The sequence below is a fragment of the Schistocerca piceifrons genome, chromosome 6 (assembly GCF_021461385.2).
Source record: "Schistocerca piceifrons isolate TAMUIC-IGC-003096 chromosome 6, iqSchPice1.1, whole genome shotgun sequence".
Lineage (NCBI taxonomy): Eukaryota > Metazoa > Arthropoda > Insecta > Orthoptera > Acrididae > Schistocerca > Schistocerca piceifrons.
Window position 1 is genome coordinate 197896695 of NC_060143.1, and position 16399 is coordinate 197913093.

The 16399-nt window shown below is 43.8% G+C and overlaps 1 protein-coding gene across 2 annotated transcripts in view; it reads right to left on the reverse strand.

The window, feature by feature from the left end:
- The window catches only part of LOC124802648 (serine/threonine-protein phosphatase CPPED1-like), a 143056-nt gene extending 127306 nt beyond the window's left edge, over positions 1-15750 (reverse strand). The window contains exons 1-2 of one of the 2 annotated variants that reach the window (XM_047263552.1): positions 15598-15750; positions 15455-15523 (exon numbers count right to left, since the gene is read on the reverse strand). In XM_047263552.1, the coding sequence (XP_047119508.1) occupies positions 15455-15523; positions 15598-15610 (82 nt within the window). In that variant the 5' untranslated portion in view covers positions 15611-15750. The other variant, XM_047263551.1, reaches the window with a different exon arrangement.
- Positions 15751-16399: the final 649 nt, after the last annotated feature.

Below are 16399 nucleotides of genomic sequence, written 5' to 3' on the forward strand. Positions count from 1 at the left end.
AACAGTGGCAACCACAGCCTTGTCTGAAGTCCTGTGTGGAGGTTTAGGGACCAGCTGTTCAAGAACAGATGCAAAGGACATAGCAAACGTCGGGGGCTGCATGGCCTTATAGATCTTTTTGGCCTCTCCATATGAGATATGTTTAGTTGTTTTTATTTCCTGCATCTCCTTTTCTTCAAGAAAGATGCTGCAGTCCCTACTCCATACAGGGTGAACCCTACAGCAGTTGACACACTCCACTACAGATGAGTAACCAACTCCTTCTTGGGTGGCTTTTCGACTTTTGCAGCAAGTGGCTTCTCCGTTACATCAGAGAGTGGTACGCCCAAAGCTCTGGCATTTGAAACAGCACATTGGATTGGGGACATAAGGCCACACATTGAGACAATGTAAACCTGCCTTAACATGCTCAGGAAGTCTCGTGCTACTGAATGTCAATATAAAGGAGTTGGATTTGATATGGTCACCCATCCACCACCTTCATGTTGTTCTGCACGTCGACTACACGTCCTGGCGCCCACTCACATTGCAGTTCCTCCTTGGAAATGTCAACTAGATTCCTGCATGTCACAACACCTTTGCTATACTTCACGAAACTGTGCAGTTCAGTGTCTATTGCATACTCCGCAAGGCATTTAGCTTTTTGTAGGTTAGTGGCTTGCTCATAATCTGAAGTCTCCACTAGCAGTGTCCACTGCACAAACGCTTTACTGATTTTACGGATCCACAGATTCCCTATCGACACTTTTGTATATAGAACAGCAAAACCTTCTCAAAATTACCCTCCTTTCGTTTCACTACTAAAAACACATTCTGATGACCAGCATGCATCCTGTTACTACTCTACTTCTGGAATGAACTCCTAAGTTAGAACTGGCTACACGAGCCCTCTTGTGACAATGGGCGTTAGTACCTTCCAGCGGCCCACCCTTTCCGCTGGGAAGAGAAGAGAAAATTTTGGAGTATCTACTTTGCTCCCAACGGCAGCTAGGGAAATAATGGTCCACTCTGATCCCCGTATGCCTGAGTAAGCCTTATACAACTGAGGTGCGGCAGGTTCCCCTGAGGTTGCCCACTAACGACTGTTCTACCTCAACAGCCCTACATCTCATTAGCACACAGCACACCTTGAGATTCAGGTTTTTTTTTTTTTTTTATGGGGTGTATTCCATCCGTGTGATCCAGACAGTCAAGCCAAGATCCTCGTTTCCTGTGACACACAATGTTCCACTGCCGCACCGCGTTGTGGTCACTGAAGCGTGCACAAAGCTTATGGTCACAAGAGGACTGACAGGGCTTACCAGCACCCAGCTCATGAACCCCAAGGTCACCAAGCTCGTACTCAACAAATGCATTACAGCATAAAAATAAAATACAAATCAAGGAACGCTGAGTTCAGTACTGGGTCCATTCCTATTCTTAACCAACATTACTGACACTCACAATGACTTCAAAGGACTGTTAAAATCTTCAATACATACTTGATGACTCAAACAAGTTTATCTTCTTCTCCTTTTTCACTTCCATGGAGCAGGCTTACAGCATGTTCCATCTTGACTGAAGCCATATATGCCCCAGTAGTCCAACATCTCTTTTTCTTGTTGGTTTACAATAGATTAATTGTTTAATTAATCTCTTTTTCCCCACTCTATTGATATGTTGTTTCCATTTATGCACCTTCATAGTTATAAATTAAAAGGTATAATATGTAGCTCTCTCCACTTGCTGAGACGAATACCCATTCTTCAGAATCACTCTGCAGGTGCTCCAGTTCCATTTGTAAGCTATTGGTGTCAGAGATGACATGGGCTCAGTGAATTAAGGTCTTCAAAACACCCATCGTTTGTGCCGGATGGTGGCAACTAGCAGCTTGTACTGCAGACCTGTAAGTGACAGAGCAAAGAAGAGGAAGAGGCCTTTAAAATGACTGCCTATTTACCATATATTGGTAATATCTCAGCACAAATAGGTAGAATACTAAGAAAATTTAAAGTGAAAGCAATCTTTTGCCTTCCTGCAGCGCAGGATCGCATTGTAGAGCATTAGTGGCATACCCGTTCTTTCAGTCCTGTAAATCTGCCATCGCCGAACACTGTATTTCCACTGGTCATGTAATGAATGATAGTGAGACCAAAATTGTAGCCCATATGTCTAACTTATGGAGTTCTGTTGTTAATGTATCCATGGAACTATGACTGTCTGACAAGGAGTCTCTTATTAATCGAGTCAGTGGATTTCAATTGAATTCGGCATGGAATCCAATCATTGAAAAATTTCGTGACCTCCGTACCCAGTATAGTTCTGTGGTGGCGGGAACACAATCAAATTGATATCGATGCGGCTAGTTTTCACCCAGAGGGCATGCGGCACAGCAGAGTCGAACGCGCTCAAGTAGCGCACCTGCAACGCCAAGTGAATCAACCACACATGTGCCAGCAGGGCGTTAAATACCAGAGCTCAGTGCATTTTCGCCAGTACCACCTGAAGATGGCCAGAAGACTCTGCGCCAAAATATTGAGGCAGGAAGTTACAAACATCCGGCAGTTCGCCCAAAATTTCATGGAACAATATGTACGCCGGGAAAGTTTTAATTCTCACATCAGGGGTAGCCATTACTTCGTAAAATTTTAACTTCGTATCCCTCCTTGTCTTGTCACCCAGTGTTGTGTGTATTGCTCCACGTCACTTGAAACTTATCTAATGTATTATTGACATCATTTTTATATTTGTGGCTAAAATCACAGGCTAACAGCAGAAAACACGACATCAGTCTGCCAAATAAGCAACCCCAGTTGTGTTAGTAAAACAGCAAAAGAAATGCTGTACAAAGGGTGTTGGAAATAATAATACTGTGAATACAATAGCATTTAAAAGAACCATAAAATAGTAAATGACCCAAATTTCACAACTGGGCACCCAATTTTAAAATTAGTAACACTACCCAATCTCTTTTCATCCATGGCAGTAATGAGACAGACCTCCACAAAATCATATCAGATCTTCAAGCTAAAGTGTCTTACAGCTGGGATGACATTTCACCTAAACTGCTAAAGGAATGCAGAAAACAATGATGCACCTAATACTTACCTCCCTCTGCTATGGAGAAAAATCACTGAAATTCTACCAGCATAAAAAATCTACATACAAATATCACTAACTTCAGATCTTGGCAAACTGCTAGAGAAAGTAATATTAGGCTAATTCACATTGAGGCATATTTCAGCAGACATAATCTGTTCATCACTTATGTAGCATGGGTTTGGAAAAAGAAAGTCTACCATAACAACAGTAGCAACTCTCTTACATGAAATATTAAACAAACAGAAAAAAAGGAGAAAGTAGCAGGCACTTTTCTAGGTATGAGTATAGTTTTTGGTATTATCAATCATATCATTTTACTGCATAAATGGGAAGAATACAGGATGAGAGGAGTAGCCTTAAAACTACTCACCACCTAAATAAATGACTGACATTAGCTGCTAGTGGGCACTGATTTAAATCAATGAGGAAAGTTGAAAATTTGTGCTGGATTGGGATTCGAAACTGGGTATCCTGTTTACTGGGCAGATGCGCTGACCACTGCACCAACTGGACACAGTGGTCATGGTAACTGTAGGCATAGAACAGAAATGGTACACTGCCATTGCTGGACATGGGTTCCTATTCAAAATATTATGTACTCACTCCCCTCTACAAGTCCTACAGTTTATAATGGGAATTTCCGAACACCCTGTACTTAAAGTTAAATCTGATTTGCATCCCCACAGAGACACTATAAGTGCCACTCTTATGCAACTGGCAGGATATTTATAGATATCATCTTTCATATGTACAAATATGCTGAGCAACTTCTGTTCATGTCGCACAACTCCTTCTTTGTGTCGCAACTTTTTTTTCCATTAGTGTGTATTTTGGACTGATAAATCCACATCTCAGTACAGTATTAGGTTGGTGCCAAAGTTGGTAGAGCTTTTGTTTTGCATGTTGCTATTCCATGTGCTATGGGTTTATTTATCAATTGTCACTTTATATTTGCAGTTCACTGTTGCTATTTGAGTTTACATATTGTCATTTGGAGATAGTAAGTGGAGCTCTGGATGCTTTAAAATGGAGAGCCATGTGCAGATATGTGAACATTTCTGACACATTCTTCTGTTTGAGTTCAATAGAGGTGTGACAACTCCAAAGGCAGCCAGAAACATTTGCACCACATTGAGGATAATGCCATTGGACAGGGCTCGGCAAGAAAATAGTTCTCTCATATTAAGGAGGATCATTTTGACATTAGTGAGTCCCCGTGTTCCGGAAGACCTTCGGTGTTCGATGAAGATTGTTTAAACAAATTAATCCACAATGATCCACATCAGTGTACTCAAGAACTGGTAAATGTGATGAACTATGATTTTTCCACACTATCATGCGACATTTGCATGCAATAGGGAAGGCACAACAATCAGATGCGTTGGTACCACATGCTCTACGCCAAAAACACAAAAATTAGCAGGTGGCCATGTGTGCATCTCTGCTTGCTCATCATCATGGACAACACCATCCTTTCCTACCCTGTATCATTGCTGGTGACAAGAAATGTTGCCTTTTACGCTAACATAAGGAAAAGAAAGGAATAGTTGAGCGCAAACAAACCAGCAATTCCCTATACGAAGATCTGTAGGGATCTACAAAAGATAATGTTACACATCTGCTGGAACAGCAATGGTATAATTTACTACAAATTGCTTCTCTGAGATGTAACCACAATTGTTGGCATTTACTGTCAACAGCTGGGACATTTTGTAGATTCATGCAAGAACAACAACCAGGAAGACCGTGTGAAGTGACACTATGCCACAATAAAGCCCACCTGCATTCTGCTAAACTGGCAAAAAACACTATGCAGAAGTTGCGTTGGGAAGTCATTCTGCACCCATCTTATTCTCCTGATCTTGTGCCATTGCATTTTCACCTGTTCCACTCTCTATCAAATAATCTATAAGGAACTTTCTTTCCAGATTAAAAGCATTCCAAACACGGCTTGAAAAGTTCTTTGCTTCAAAACCAAGTGATTTCTACAGTTGTGGGATAGAAAAGTTATCCCAACATTGACAGACTGTTGTAAATAGTGAAGGAGAATATATTATTGAAAACTAAAGTCTCTGTTATGTGTATCTGCTGTATTTATTAAACTTACGCAGCAACCCAATACATTAAGACCAGGGATGGCACCAGCAGTCTATACAGACAGACTTTTTAGACTACGAAAGTGGCAGTAAAAGTTGTAGTTAAGTTAAACAAGAGAGAGTCTTGCAGAGAAGTCTTCAAAAAATATAAAATACTTACCATCTACTCTACAACCATCCTGCAAGCAATCATGTTTGTGACTAAATCCAGAATATAATGTGCTGAACAGTAAGGTACGTAACTACAATACATTGTCGGACGGCCATCCTGATTTAGGTTTTCCGTGATTTCCCTAAATCGCTTCAGGCAAATGCCGGGATGGTTCCTTTGAAAGGGCATGGCCGATTTCCTTCCCCATCCTTCCCTCACCCGAGCTTGCGCTCCATCTCTAATGATCTCATTGTCGATGGGACGTTAAACACTAATCTCCTCCTCCTCCTCCTCCATTGTTGGAGCTGATGTGGAGCAGTGCTCGCTGAAGGTGACATGGGGACGTGAATAGGAAAAGGGTGATACAACAGAGAATGGGGAAACTTGGGTGAAGGGCGACGGGCTAGTGGGTTACTAGAGACAGATCAGGGTGATAACGGGAGAAAGTATATGCTGCAAGGATAATTCCCATATGCATAGTTCAGAGAAGTTAGTGGTGAAGGGAAGGGTCCAGATAGCGTAGCTTGTGACACACCCATTAAAAGTGAAGATGTTACGCTCAGTTGCTTGTAGTCCAAGCAGGAGTTACCCTGCACAACACTTTTGCAAGAGGTATTGACAAAACTGCAATCTGCCATATCAGTCTTTTGGCAGCAGAGCCTGGAGATACTGAAGATGGTAGACACAAAAACTGTTCATGAAGTTCTACTCAGAGAAGAGGATGACTCTTGTTGTCCACAGCTAGTAATCGTCACACACTAGTTCCCAGATTTTCACCAAATAAATGATATCCTCCTCCATCACTGGTATGCAGACCAAGTGAGGTCTTCCATAAATTATCTTTTTGGAAGCTAAATACGTATAGCTGTATACCTAAAATGCTGAAAAAGTCTACAGAACAGCTTACTAGGTAGTGCTCTGCAACAGAGACATTTTTCAGTGTAGAGGGCTTAAGTATGTAAACTAGTTTAATTTGCAAAATCACAGCACAAAATTGTATTAACTTGATTAGTGCGCTTCCACAACTAACAAGTGTTGAGAAAGTGAAAAGGAAATGTACTGAACCACTGGTATGTACAAAGAGTACACTAATGGCAAAAAAAAACAGTGAATATTTGTTTAAGACACAACAAAACATACCTAGAATTGTGAACCATTTACTGAAAAAGAACACATACTGACCCAACAAATTACATGTGACTACATAAACTTTCCCAAGAAGAGCACAATGACAATTTACACTACGACATAACTCAAGCCGCACAACTGACAGTGGACTGTCTATCGTTCAGCCTAATGTGCACCCGCAGAAAAGCATAAAAACACCCTGTTGACTAAGCAAGGACTGGGCTCATATCTGCAACCCATGTACTTCAGCCCTGAACAAGTATTCAAATCTCTGAGAGTACAAGTCTTATGGTCGGTTGGTTTAAAAGGGGGGAACAAGACCAAACTGTGTGGTCATCAGTCCATTTCTCCCAGTAGAACAATTACCCAAGGGAAAGAAAAAAACAAAGAAGATGTAAGGCACAATAACTGGAGAAAGGAAGAAACAGAAGAACGGAAGAAGGACAACACACACTACAATGGACAAAACAGGACAAGAAAACCACAGAGAGATGCAAGAAACAGGGAGAAGAGATTAAAAACAAGAAAGTAGGGTACCATCATGGCTGACTGACCATGAGAATAAAAAACGAGAAGCCAGCCACTCTGCAACACATTGAAACCTCCACCCTAAAAGCCCTAGAGTGGAGGACACAGAGGGACAAAGAACATACGCTAAAACCCAGATCAAATGATAAAACCCACCCTCACGAATAAAACTTAAAACTAAAGCTGCTGTTGAGGCATTGTCACCCAACACCGAAGGTATGGTGCTGGGAAAGTTAAAAGTCCACCGCGGGCAGCTAAAAGTGGGCACTCCAGCAAGAGGTGGATGACTGTCATTTGGGAGTCACAGCGACACTGAGGTGGGTCCTCACGATGGAGGAGGTAACCGTGTGTGAGCCATGTATGGCCAATGCGGAGCCGACAAAGGACAACTGATTCCCTGAGAAGCCCACAGGGAAGACTTCCACACATTCGCAATCTCCTTAAGGACACACAGTTTGTTGTGCATACTGTTATGCCACATCGTCTCCCAAAGCCGAAAAACCTTGCGGCTTAAGACAGAACGGAGGTCAGTTTCAGAGATGCCCATCTCCAGGAGCAGTTTCCATGTAGCCTGTTTGGCCAGCCTGTCAGCAAGTTCGTTGCCTGGGATTCCAATGAGTCATGGGGTCCACACAAACAAAACTGAACGGCCAGACAGTTCCAGGGCACAGATAGACTCATTGATGTTCACTATCAAAGGATGGCGAGGGTAGCACTGGTCGATAGCTTGTAAGCAGCTCAGTGAGTCAGAACAGAGAAGAAACAACTCACCAGAACAGGAACAGATGTACTGAAGTGCACTAGATATGGCCACAAGCTATGCAGTGAAAACACTGGAGCCAGCGGGCAAGGAATGCTGTTCAATATGTAATCCATGGACATATGCGAAGCCGACGTGATCATCAGCCATCGAGCCATCGGTGTAAACCACTTCATGGCCTCGGTATATGTCAAGAATCGAGAGGAAGTTGCAGTGGAGAGCCGCGGGTTTAGCTGGGTCCTTAGGGCCATGTGAAAGGTCCAGGTGAAGCCGCGGCCTAGGTGTACACCATGGAGGTGTACGTGAATGGACCTCAAGTATAGATGGTAAAGGCAAGGACTCCAGTTCGGAAAGAAAGGATCAGACACGAATTGCTGCTGGAAGCCCTGACCTGGGCCACTGATGTGGAAGGTGAACTGCCGTGGGTGGGAAAAGGAGATGGTAATTCGGATGCGCAGGAGAACTACAAACGTGTGCAATGTAACTGGCCAGCAGTTGTGCATGCCTAACCTGCAATGGAGGGACTCCAGCCTACACCAGGATGCTGGTCACCAGACTTGTCCTAAAAGCTCCCGTCGCTAAGCAAACACCACAGTGGTACACTGGCTCGAGTAAATGCAATGCTGAGGGCACCGCTGAGCCATAAACCAGACTCCCATAGTCAATGCAGGATTGAATAAGGACTCTGCATAGCTGCAGCACCGTAGAGCAATCTGCACCCTAGTTGGTGTTGCTCAGGCAGCGGAGGGCACTGAGGTGCTGCCAGCTCTTCCGCTTAAGCTGACGAAGGTGAGGAAGCCAAGTCAATTGGGTGTCGAAAACCAGTCCTAAGAATCGACAGGTCTCCACTACAGTGAGTGGATCATCATTAAGGTAAAGCTCTGGTTCCAGATGAACAGTACGACGCCGACAGAAGTGCATAACACACGACTTTGTGGCCAAAAACTGAAAGCCATGGGCTAGCGCCCATGACTGCGTCTTGTGGATGACTCCCTGTGGGCACCGCTCATCAACACCAGTACTGGTGGAGTAGTACGAAATGCGGAAGTCGTCTGCATACAGAAAAGGTGAGACAGACAGCACTACAGCTGCTGCTAGACATTAATGGCCACTAAAAATAGCGATACACTCAATACAGAGCCCTGTGGGACCCCATTCTCCTGGATATGGGGAGGGGGGGGGGGGGGGGGGGAGAACTATGGGAGGCACCAACTTGGACACGGAAAGTACAAAGCAACAGGAAATTTTGGATAAAAATCAGGAGCACGCCTCTGAGACCCCACTCGTATAATGTGGCAAGGATATGATGTTGCCAGGTCGCGCCATACGCTTTTCATAAATCAAAAAAAAGACAGCAACCAGGTGTTGGCGTCTGGAAAAGGCTATTCAGATGGCAGATTCGAGGGACACAAGATTATCAGTGGTACAGTGACCCTGGCGGAAGCCGCCCTCACATGGAGCCAGTAGGCCATGTTGACTCCAGGACCCAAACCAACCGTCAACACACCATACGTTTCAGCAGCTTACAAAGAATGTTGGTGATGCTGATGGACTGATAGCTATCCACATCAAGCGTTTTTTTAGCGGGTTTGAGCACCGGAATGATGATACTCTCCCACCACTGCGATGGAAAGACATCAGTAGATAACACGCCATTTATGTTAGCACCAGGAACAATTGTTGGGATCTAGTACCAGAAAACATGTTTGATCCTTGCCCAGGCTTGGGGAGATAATGTATGGCACCCAATGGTCGAGACGTATCTCTCCCAACACTCCTGCTTCTGTCGTTTGATAAGTTGGTGAATGCAGGCACGGAGCCGTTTAAAGGCTATGAGGTGCTCCAGGGACGGGTGCCCCTTATGACGCTGTAGAGCTCGCTGAAGCTCCTTAATTATTTCAGTGACTTCCAGCGACCATCAAGAGACTGCCTTTCGCCGGGGGCACCCTAAAGAGCAAGGGATCACGTTTTCTGCTGCAGAAAGGATTGTTGCAGTCACCTGCTCAACAACCAAATCGATGTTCCCATGTGGGGGAGACTCAACGGTCACAGCTGAGTTGAAAGTTTCCCAGTCCGCCTTGTTTAAAGCCCATCTAGGCAGGCGTCTGTGTGCCTGACACCGGGGCAGTGACAGGAGGATGGGGAATTGGTCACTACCACAAAGATCGTCATGTGCTCTCCAGTGGATAGATGGGAGACGTTCTGGGCTGCAAAATGATAAATCAATGGCCGAGTAACTACCATGAGCCACACTGAAATGTGTGACGGCCCCAATATTTAAGAGGCAGCCAATACATTCAGGGGTACTGCACCATCTGGAAGAAGATATGCATTGCAGACAGTTCTTTCCTGCATCGTCCTTATTCTGACAGCCACAGCTTCAAGAGGGGTTTGAAGGGGCGCAGTTTCACTACAAACTGAGTTTAGGACATAAACGTAAACTCCATCTGACACTCGATTATTGCCAGGAACCAGATTTCCTGGATGGCAATGCAGAAAGCAGGTGTGAAGCTCAACAGTTGCTTTAGCTCAGCCAGGCGGCAGGAAAAACCGCCGCAATTCCACTGGAGGATGACATCATTGTGAGACTGGGAAGGCATGGAACATTCAATGAGGCAGTTTATGCCTCAGGGTCACCTGCTGCCACCGACTTACTGCCTGATCAGTCTATATCCATTGTGTCTGAGGGCCCGGCAAGATCTAGGTCCTCAGTGGATGCCAGAATCTCCTCCTCACCCGCAGACGCAGAGCTTGTAGGTAGCAGTGGTGTGGGTGCCACCACAATTCCCTCAGTCTTGGGGATCTTTTTGGATTTCTCTCACTGCCCCTTGGGTTTCCCTGGCTGGGAGAACTTCACTGATTCAGTCTTCAGGACTGAGGATGAGCATGAAGCCCTGCGACCAGCTGCTTTTGGGCCCTTCAGCCACCGGCAGGTGTCATCTTCCCCACGAGCAGAAACCTGGGAAGGGAGTGAACCCAGGGACCTATTCCTAGCGAGAGGAGCCAGAGAAGACTTGCTTCTCCAGCACAAAAGTGGGGACTGATATCCCCGATGGTTGGGGAAGGGTGGGGGGGGGGGGGGGGGGGGGGGGTGTTGCTCCCAAAGTAGGTGGTGCAAGAGTGACAGGGAGGTAAGTGCCCCCACCATCAAGAGGGCAGGTGTAGTCTTCCGGCTCTGAGAGGTCACTGGGGTTGGCGGAGCAGATGGGGCTAGAACTGTTGTAGCGGGGGCGTAAGACAATGTCATACATACAGGATGCAGTTGTTCATATTTACCCTTAGCCTCAGTGTAGGTCTGTCGGTCCTGGGTCTTGTACTCTATGATTTTCCTTTCTTTTTGGAGAATCCTGCAGTCAGGTGAGCAAGGCGAATGGTGCTCTCCACAGTTGACATAGATGGGAGGTGGGGCACATGGAGTATTGGGATGTGATGGGCATGCGCAATCTTGACATGTGACGCTGCAAGTACAGCGGGAAGACATATGGCCAAACTTCCAGCATTTAAAGCACCGCATTGGGGGAGGGATATAGGGCTTTACATCACAGCAGTAGACCATCACCTTGACCTTCTCGGGTAATGTATCACACTTGAAGGCCAAGATGAAGGCACCGTTGGCAAGCTGATTATCCCTCAAACCCCGGTGGACACGCCACGCCAAACAAAATGTACACCTCGCTGATCTAAATTGGCATGCAGTTCATTGTCAGACTGCAAAAGAAGGTCCCTGTGAAATATAATATCGTGGAACACATTTAAGCTCCTATGGGGCGTGATGATTACAGAAACATCCCCCAGCTTGTCACAAGCAAATAACGCCTGTGACTGGGCAGAGGATGCTGTTTTGATCAAGACTGACCCAGATCTCATTTTGGACAAGCCCTCCATCTCCCCAAACTTGTCCTCTAAATGCTCAACAAAAAACAGAGGCTTGATCGTCATGAAAGATTCCCCATCAGCTCTCGAATATATAAGGAACCAGGGTGAGTAAGAGCCGCTGCCATCCTTAGCCTCCCATAGTGTGGCCAGGGAGGGTAACGATTTGGGGTCACACTTCTGTGCGTTGAACTGAGCCCGTGAACGCTTAAGAGACTGCTGGTGTTTGACCACCAGCAAGAGATGATGTACTATGCTTCATCGCGTGTCATCCATCCTGATTCCACCCACTCCGACCAGGGGCCCTCCCCATGGGCGCCACCCAGCCGCAGCAAAGGCCACCTGGCAGGATGGCCATTGCCGAGAGTCCTGATGTCCCAGGGTGATGGGCATCTACTCCTCAGCATACGTGGGGAGTTAACAGCACAGGCATCAGCAGAGTGATCCGTGTGTTGGTTGGTTGGTTTGGGGAAGGAGACCAGACAGTGTGGTCATCGGTCTCATCGGATTAGGGAAGGATGGGGAAGGAAGTCGGCCGTGCCCTTTCACAGGAACCATCCCGGCATTTGCCTGGAGTGATTTAGGGAAATCACGGAAAACCTAAATCAGGACGGCCGGACGCGGGATCGAACCGTCGTCCTCCCGAATGCGAGTCCAGTGTCTAACCACTGCGCCACCTCGCTCGGTTTAGTGATCCGTGTGTGGTCAGGGGGCTACAACCAACAGGGTACATGGCAGCCCCACCACAATGGACTAGGTACCGTGCTGGATTATCAGGTGCAACCAAGCAGTCCATTATCATCGTCAGCATAGAAAATGATACTGCACAGTTGACGGAAAAACACGCACCCAACAGTTGGAGAATGAGTAGACGTGCAGATCCACATCGACGAAGGATGCGATAGGTCTCAGCGCATGATGGACACAATGCACCGTGTAAAGCACCTTTCCCCAATTGGCTCGCTCTTCGGTAAAAATTTTGAAAAATGGAGGTCAAACCCTACTGGGGACCATCATATACAGGCCGAAATGTGTGAGACTCCTTTTAGTCGCTTCTTACAACAGGCAGGAATACCTTGGGCCTATTCTAACTCCCGGACCCGCAGGGGGTCAATTTTCATGACAAGTGTTTATTGGACATGCTTTTAATAAGTAGTCTACTAATATATGCCATACATAGGGCAAGAGCTGCCCCCGCCTCACCCCACTTACATTTTTCAAATATGATGCACAACATATTTTTATAATGTGTGTCATTTTTTTTATTTATAAAGAAAAGTTAAACATGAAGCAAATGTTAGCTATGACAAATCATACTGAAATTAAACATTGCTGAACCAATTAAAAAGCAGAGTTTATACATATTCAAAATGATATGCAGAACATATGGAGCAAATGTTACCAATGACAAGCACAGACCTCAGTCTATGGTAAATATAAATCTGCTATCATAACAATTATTTTGTATTCACATTCATTGACTTCACTAAATCACAAGGGTCACCTATGTCAGCTTCCCCAGTAACGTTATCATAACGTGCCAACTGCTGTCTTATGCGCACAAACAGAAAGGGAACAGAACCTGACAACCATTCATTTCTGTCTACATAAGCACACACACACACACACACACACACACACACACACACACACACACACACACACACACACACACACACACACCTGCTGTGGCCACAGCAACCTGAGGCAGAGACAGCGGCGTCACGTCATGCGAGTTGTGCTTGTGTGAATGTGTGTGTCCTTTCTATTTCCAAAGAAGGCCTTTTGGCCAAAAGCTTAAATGATTAGTACCCTTTTCATTGTACCTGTCAGACTCAATGCCTCTATGTGGTGAGTAGTAATCTACCCTTTTCATAGTATTACTGTTATTCCATCCTGGAGTTTCCAGAGTTTGATAGCTAAATTTCAGATATTTTGTGACAAAGGCTCTTGATGGTTTAGATCATCCAGTGCTCTTAAACACACATGACAATTATATTGTGCGAGATGTGCCAAACAAGTTACCTAATCTTACTTAAGTAATCAATCACAGATTACAGAGGTCAAACACAAGCATGCTAACACTGGACAGACTACCTTTCAGAACCATCCTTACTGACACTTAGTACACCACTGGGCTCTGTCTTAGGGCTATTCCTTTTTCTAGTGTACATTACTGACCTGCTCTCATGTGTAAAGAATACAGAAGCAGTATCATTTGCAGATACCAGTTGGCTTACTGAAGAAAAAAAAATATATATATTGTCACTTCTGCAGTTTCATCACGGATGAAGTTTCTTGATGGCCCTATCAAAACTGGTTCATTTCAAATCTACAAAAATCCCTCTCTTTACACTTTCAGACCCAGCCATAAAAATCCAGTAATTCACATTAACCACCAGCAAACAGAAAATGTCACAGTTTCTAGACCTTTGCTAACGAGAAAATCTAAAATGAAACTCTCACGTATCGTATCACCCCTTAAATTCAGAACTTTCTAACATATGTAATCAGGGTGCTACCCAGCAATGCAGCTCCTGGAACTGTAATTTTCTTGGATACATTCGCTGTTAAGACATGCTATTATCTTTTGGGGCCTCTCTCTTTATGCCTTAACAAAATTCAGGAAACTACACATAATCTCTAATCAGAATACTAAAAAAAAGCAAACAACAGAAGTTCATGATGGCTTTTTTAGATATTTAAATATTCTTGCTCATACCTGCATTTCCACTTTAGAAATTGTGTTGCTTGTATGAAAAACATGATGAAGGAGAATATCTTCACCCCGAACACTGCTGTGCATGAGTACCATATTACTTTATGGATAAATATTCATGTAAACTCTTTCAGCATAATTCTGTGTCAAAAGGGTGCTTATCATCCATGTGTAGCATTCTACAATAATCTGACACAAATTGGTAAGAGCACCAATCATGTAAACACATTCAAAACCGCTGTTAAATCCTTTATTAAAGAATTGTTTTTACAGTTTGTGAGTATATGGACACCAAACTAGAATAGTTGTCTCAGTACTCTAAAATATTGTCAAACATCTGCCATACATGATATTTATAAAATATTAAATTAACAAAAAAATTAAAGACTGGGCATCTGCAGGAATAAATTCAGGGATTAATGAGGAAGTGAGAGGTGGGGGCAAGATTATGTAATTACCAATTGGTTTATAAAATAGCTTGCTCATTTTTGGGACAAGTAATGCCACAATAATAAAATTTGATAGGTGAAACAAAAAAAATTATTTCATCCCAGAGAATTTATGGTTATTTATGGTGTACGGAAAGTTTATTCTGCACTCCTGCAGGCACTGATGCACAACACTTATTTTGTAACTCATTTCCTGCAACCGATTTTTTCCACGTCTCTACGATACACAAATGTGGTAATGGCACAGATGGAGACATAAGACGTTAAATGTGATCATCGCCAACAGGATAAACTACATGTTAAAATCTGGAGCAATCAACCTCTTTAAATGCCCAAGTGGAGTATGACTTTTCTTGATTGTGACGATTTCGTGCCACAGCAGAGCGTTACTGAAATTTTTTCAACTATGTTATTCAAATTTAATTTTATAGGGAAAGACAATTTCCATGCGGATCCTACTGCTAATACAGACCTTATAGGACTATTTGCGATTGTTGTATGCATGTCTTTTACAGTCTTGAACGACAATACCCATTGACTAAATAACTACGATTTCTCTGTAATAAGAACGGTCGAATTTAATTATAAAAGCCATAGAAACGAACAACAAAACGATGATCGTGGATTGTTTTCCAATACATTTACTTTTCTCTAGAAAATGGATCTTACCATTATCAAATGCTGAATGTGTTCTGTTCATATTTTGTATAACCCATCGCTGTTCATCGCCAGGTGAATCTGAAGTAAGAATATGTACCATTTAGTGAGACATTCTACAGGAAGGCTGATTCAAGCCACATATTCGTACACACCTCCACAAGACATCTTCGACAGCACTATACAACGGCACTACAATACCACACAGAAGAGCGTTACGTTATCTTTCTTATCAGCATCACCTATCTAGTGAGGAACAACGTTCGTTACGAAACAAAATTGCCGCTTCCTGTTATTCACAAAATTGCCGCTTCCTGTTACTCAAGTCTGAAATATCCACATGTTGAAATAAAATCGACGAGCATTAAATTTAATAACATATTGTCCATTTCATTTCTTAAGTTTCTTAAATGGAATGAACTAAAAACAGTAGTTTAAAACGCAATATAAATAATAAATACTCTAAAAAGGACGGGCATATTCACAATGGACGTCAACAGAGAGCAACACTTCACCGTCAATCACCGCTTTCGGAAAATCTTCATAATACATATCAATTCGCCGCAGTGTTTGTGTTTGTTTTTATGCTGTCTTACTTTGTGTAGTGTTGCGTATTGTTTTCAGTTGCGAGCGTGTTCCTTGGACAAGAAACAAAATTTACAAACTTGTCACACACTGTGTGGCAGAGGCGTGCCAGTGAAGCGTTCTCTTTTCCAGTCACTATAATTCTAAACTGGAGCATGACCCCCTTGAAAATATAGGTGCATTACTTGGCACCAGCAGCGATGTCGACCAAAAATTATTTGTTCGTACATGTAGTATCCGACATATGTCATACTTTACAGTAATAAGATATAAATTTGTAAAACATTAACAAAGTAGGATAGGATTTGGTGAGGATAGGGCATCCAGTTGCCGGCATCTGAAACAAGTAAATTTACTTTGGGTGTAGTGAAA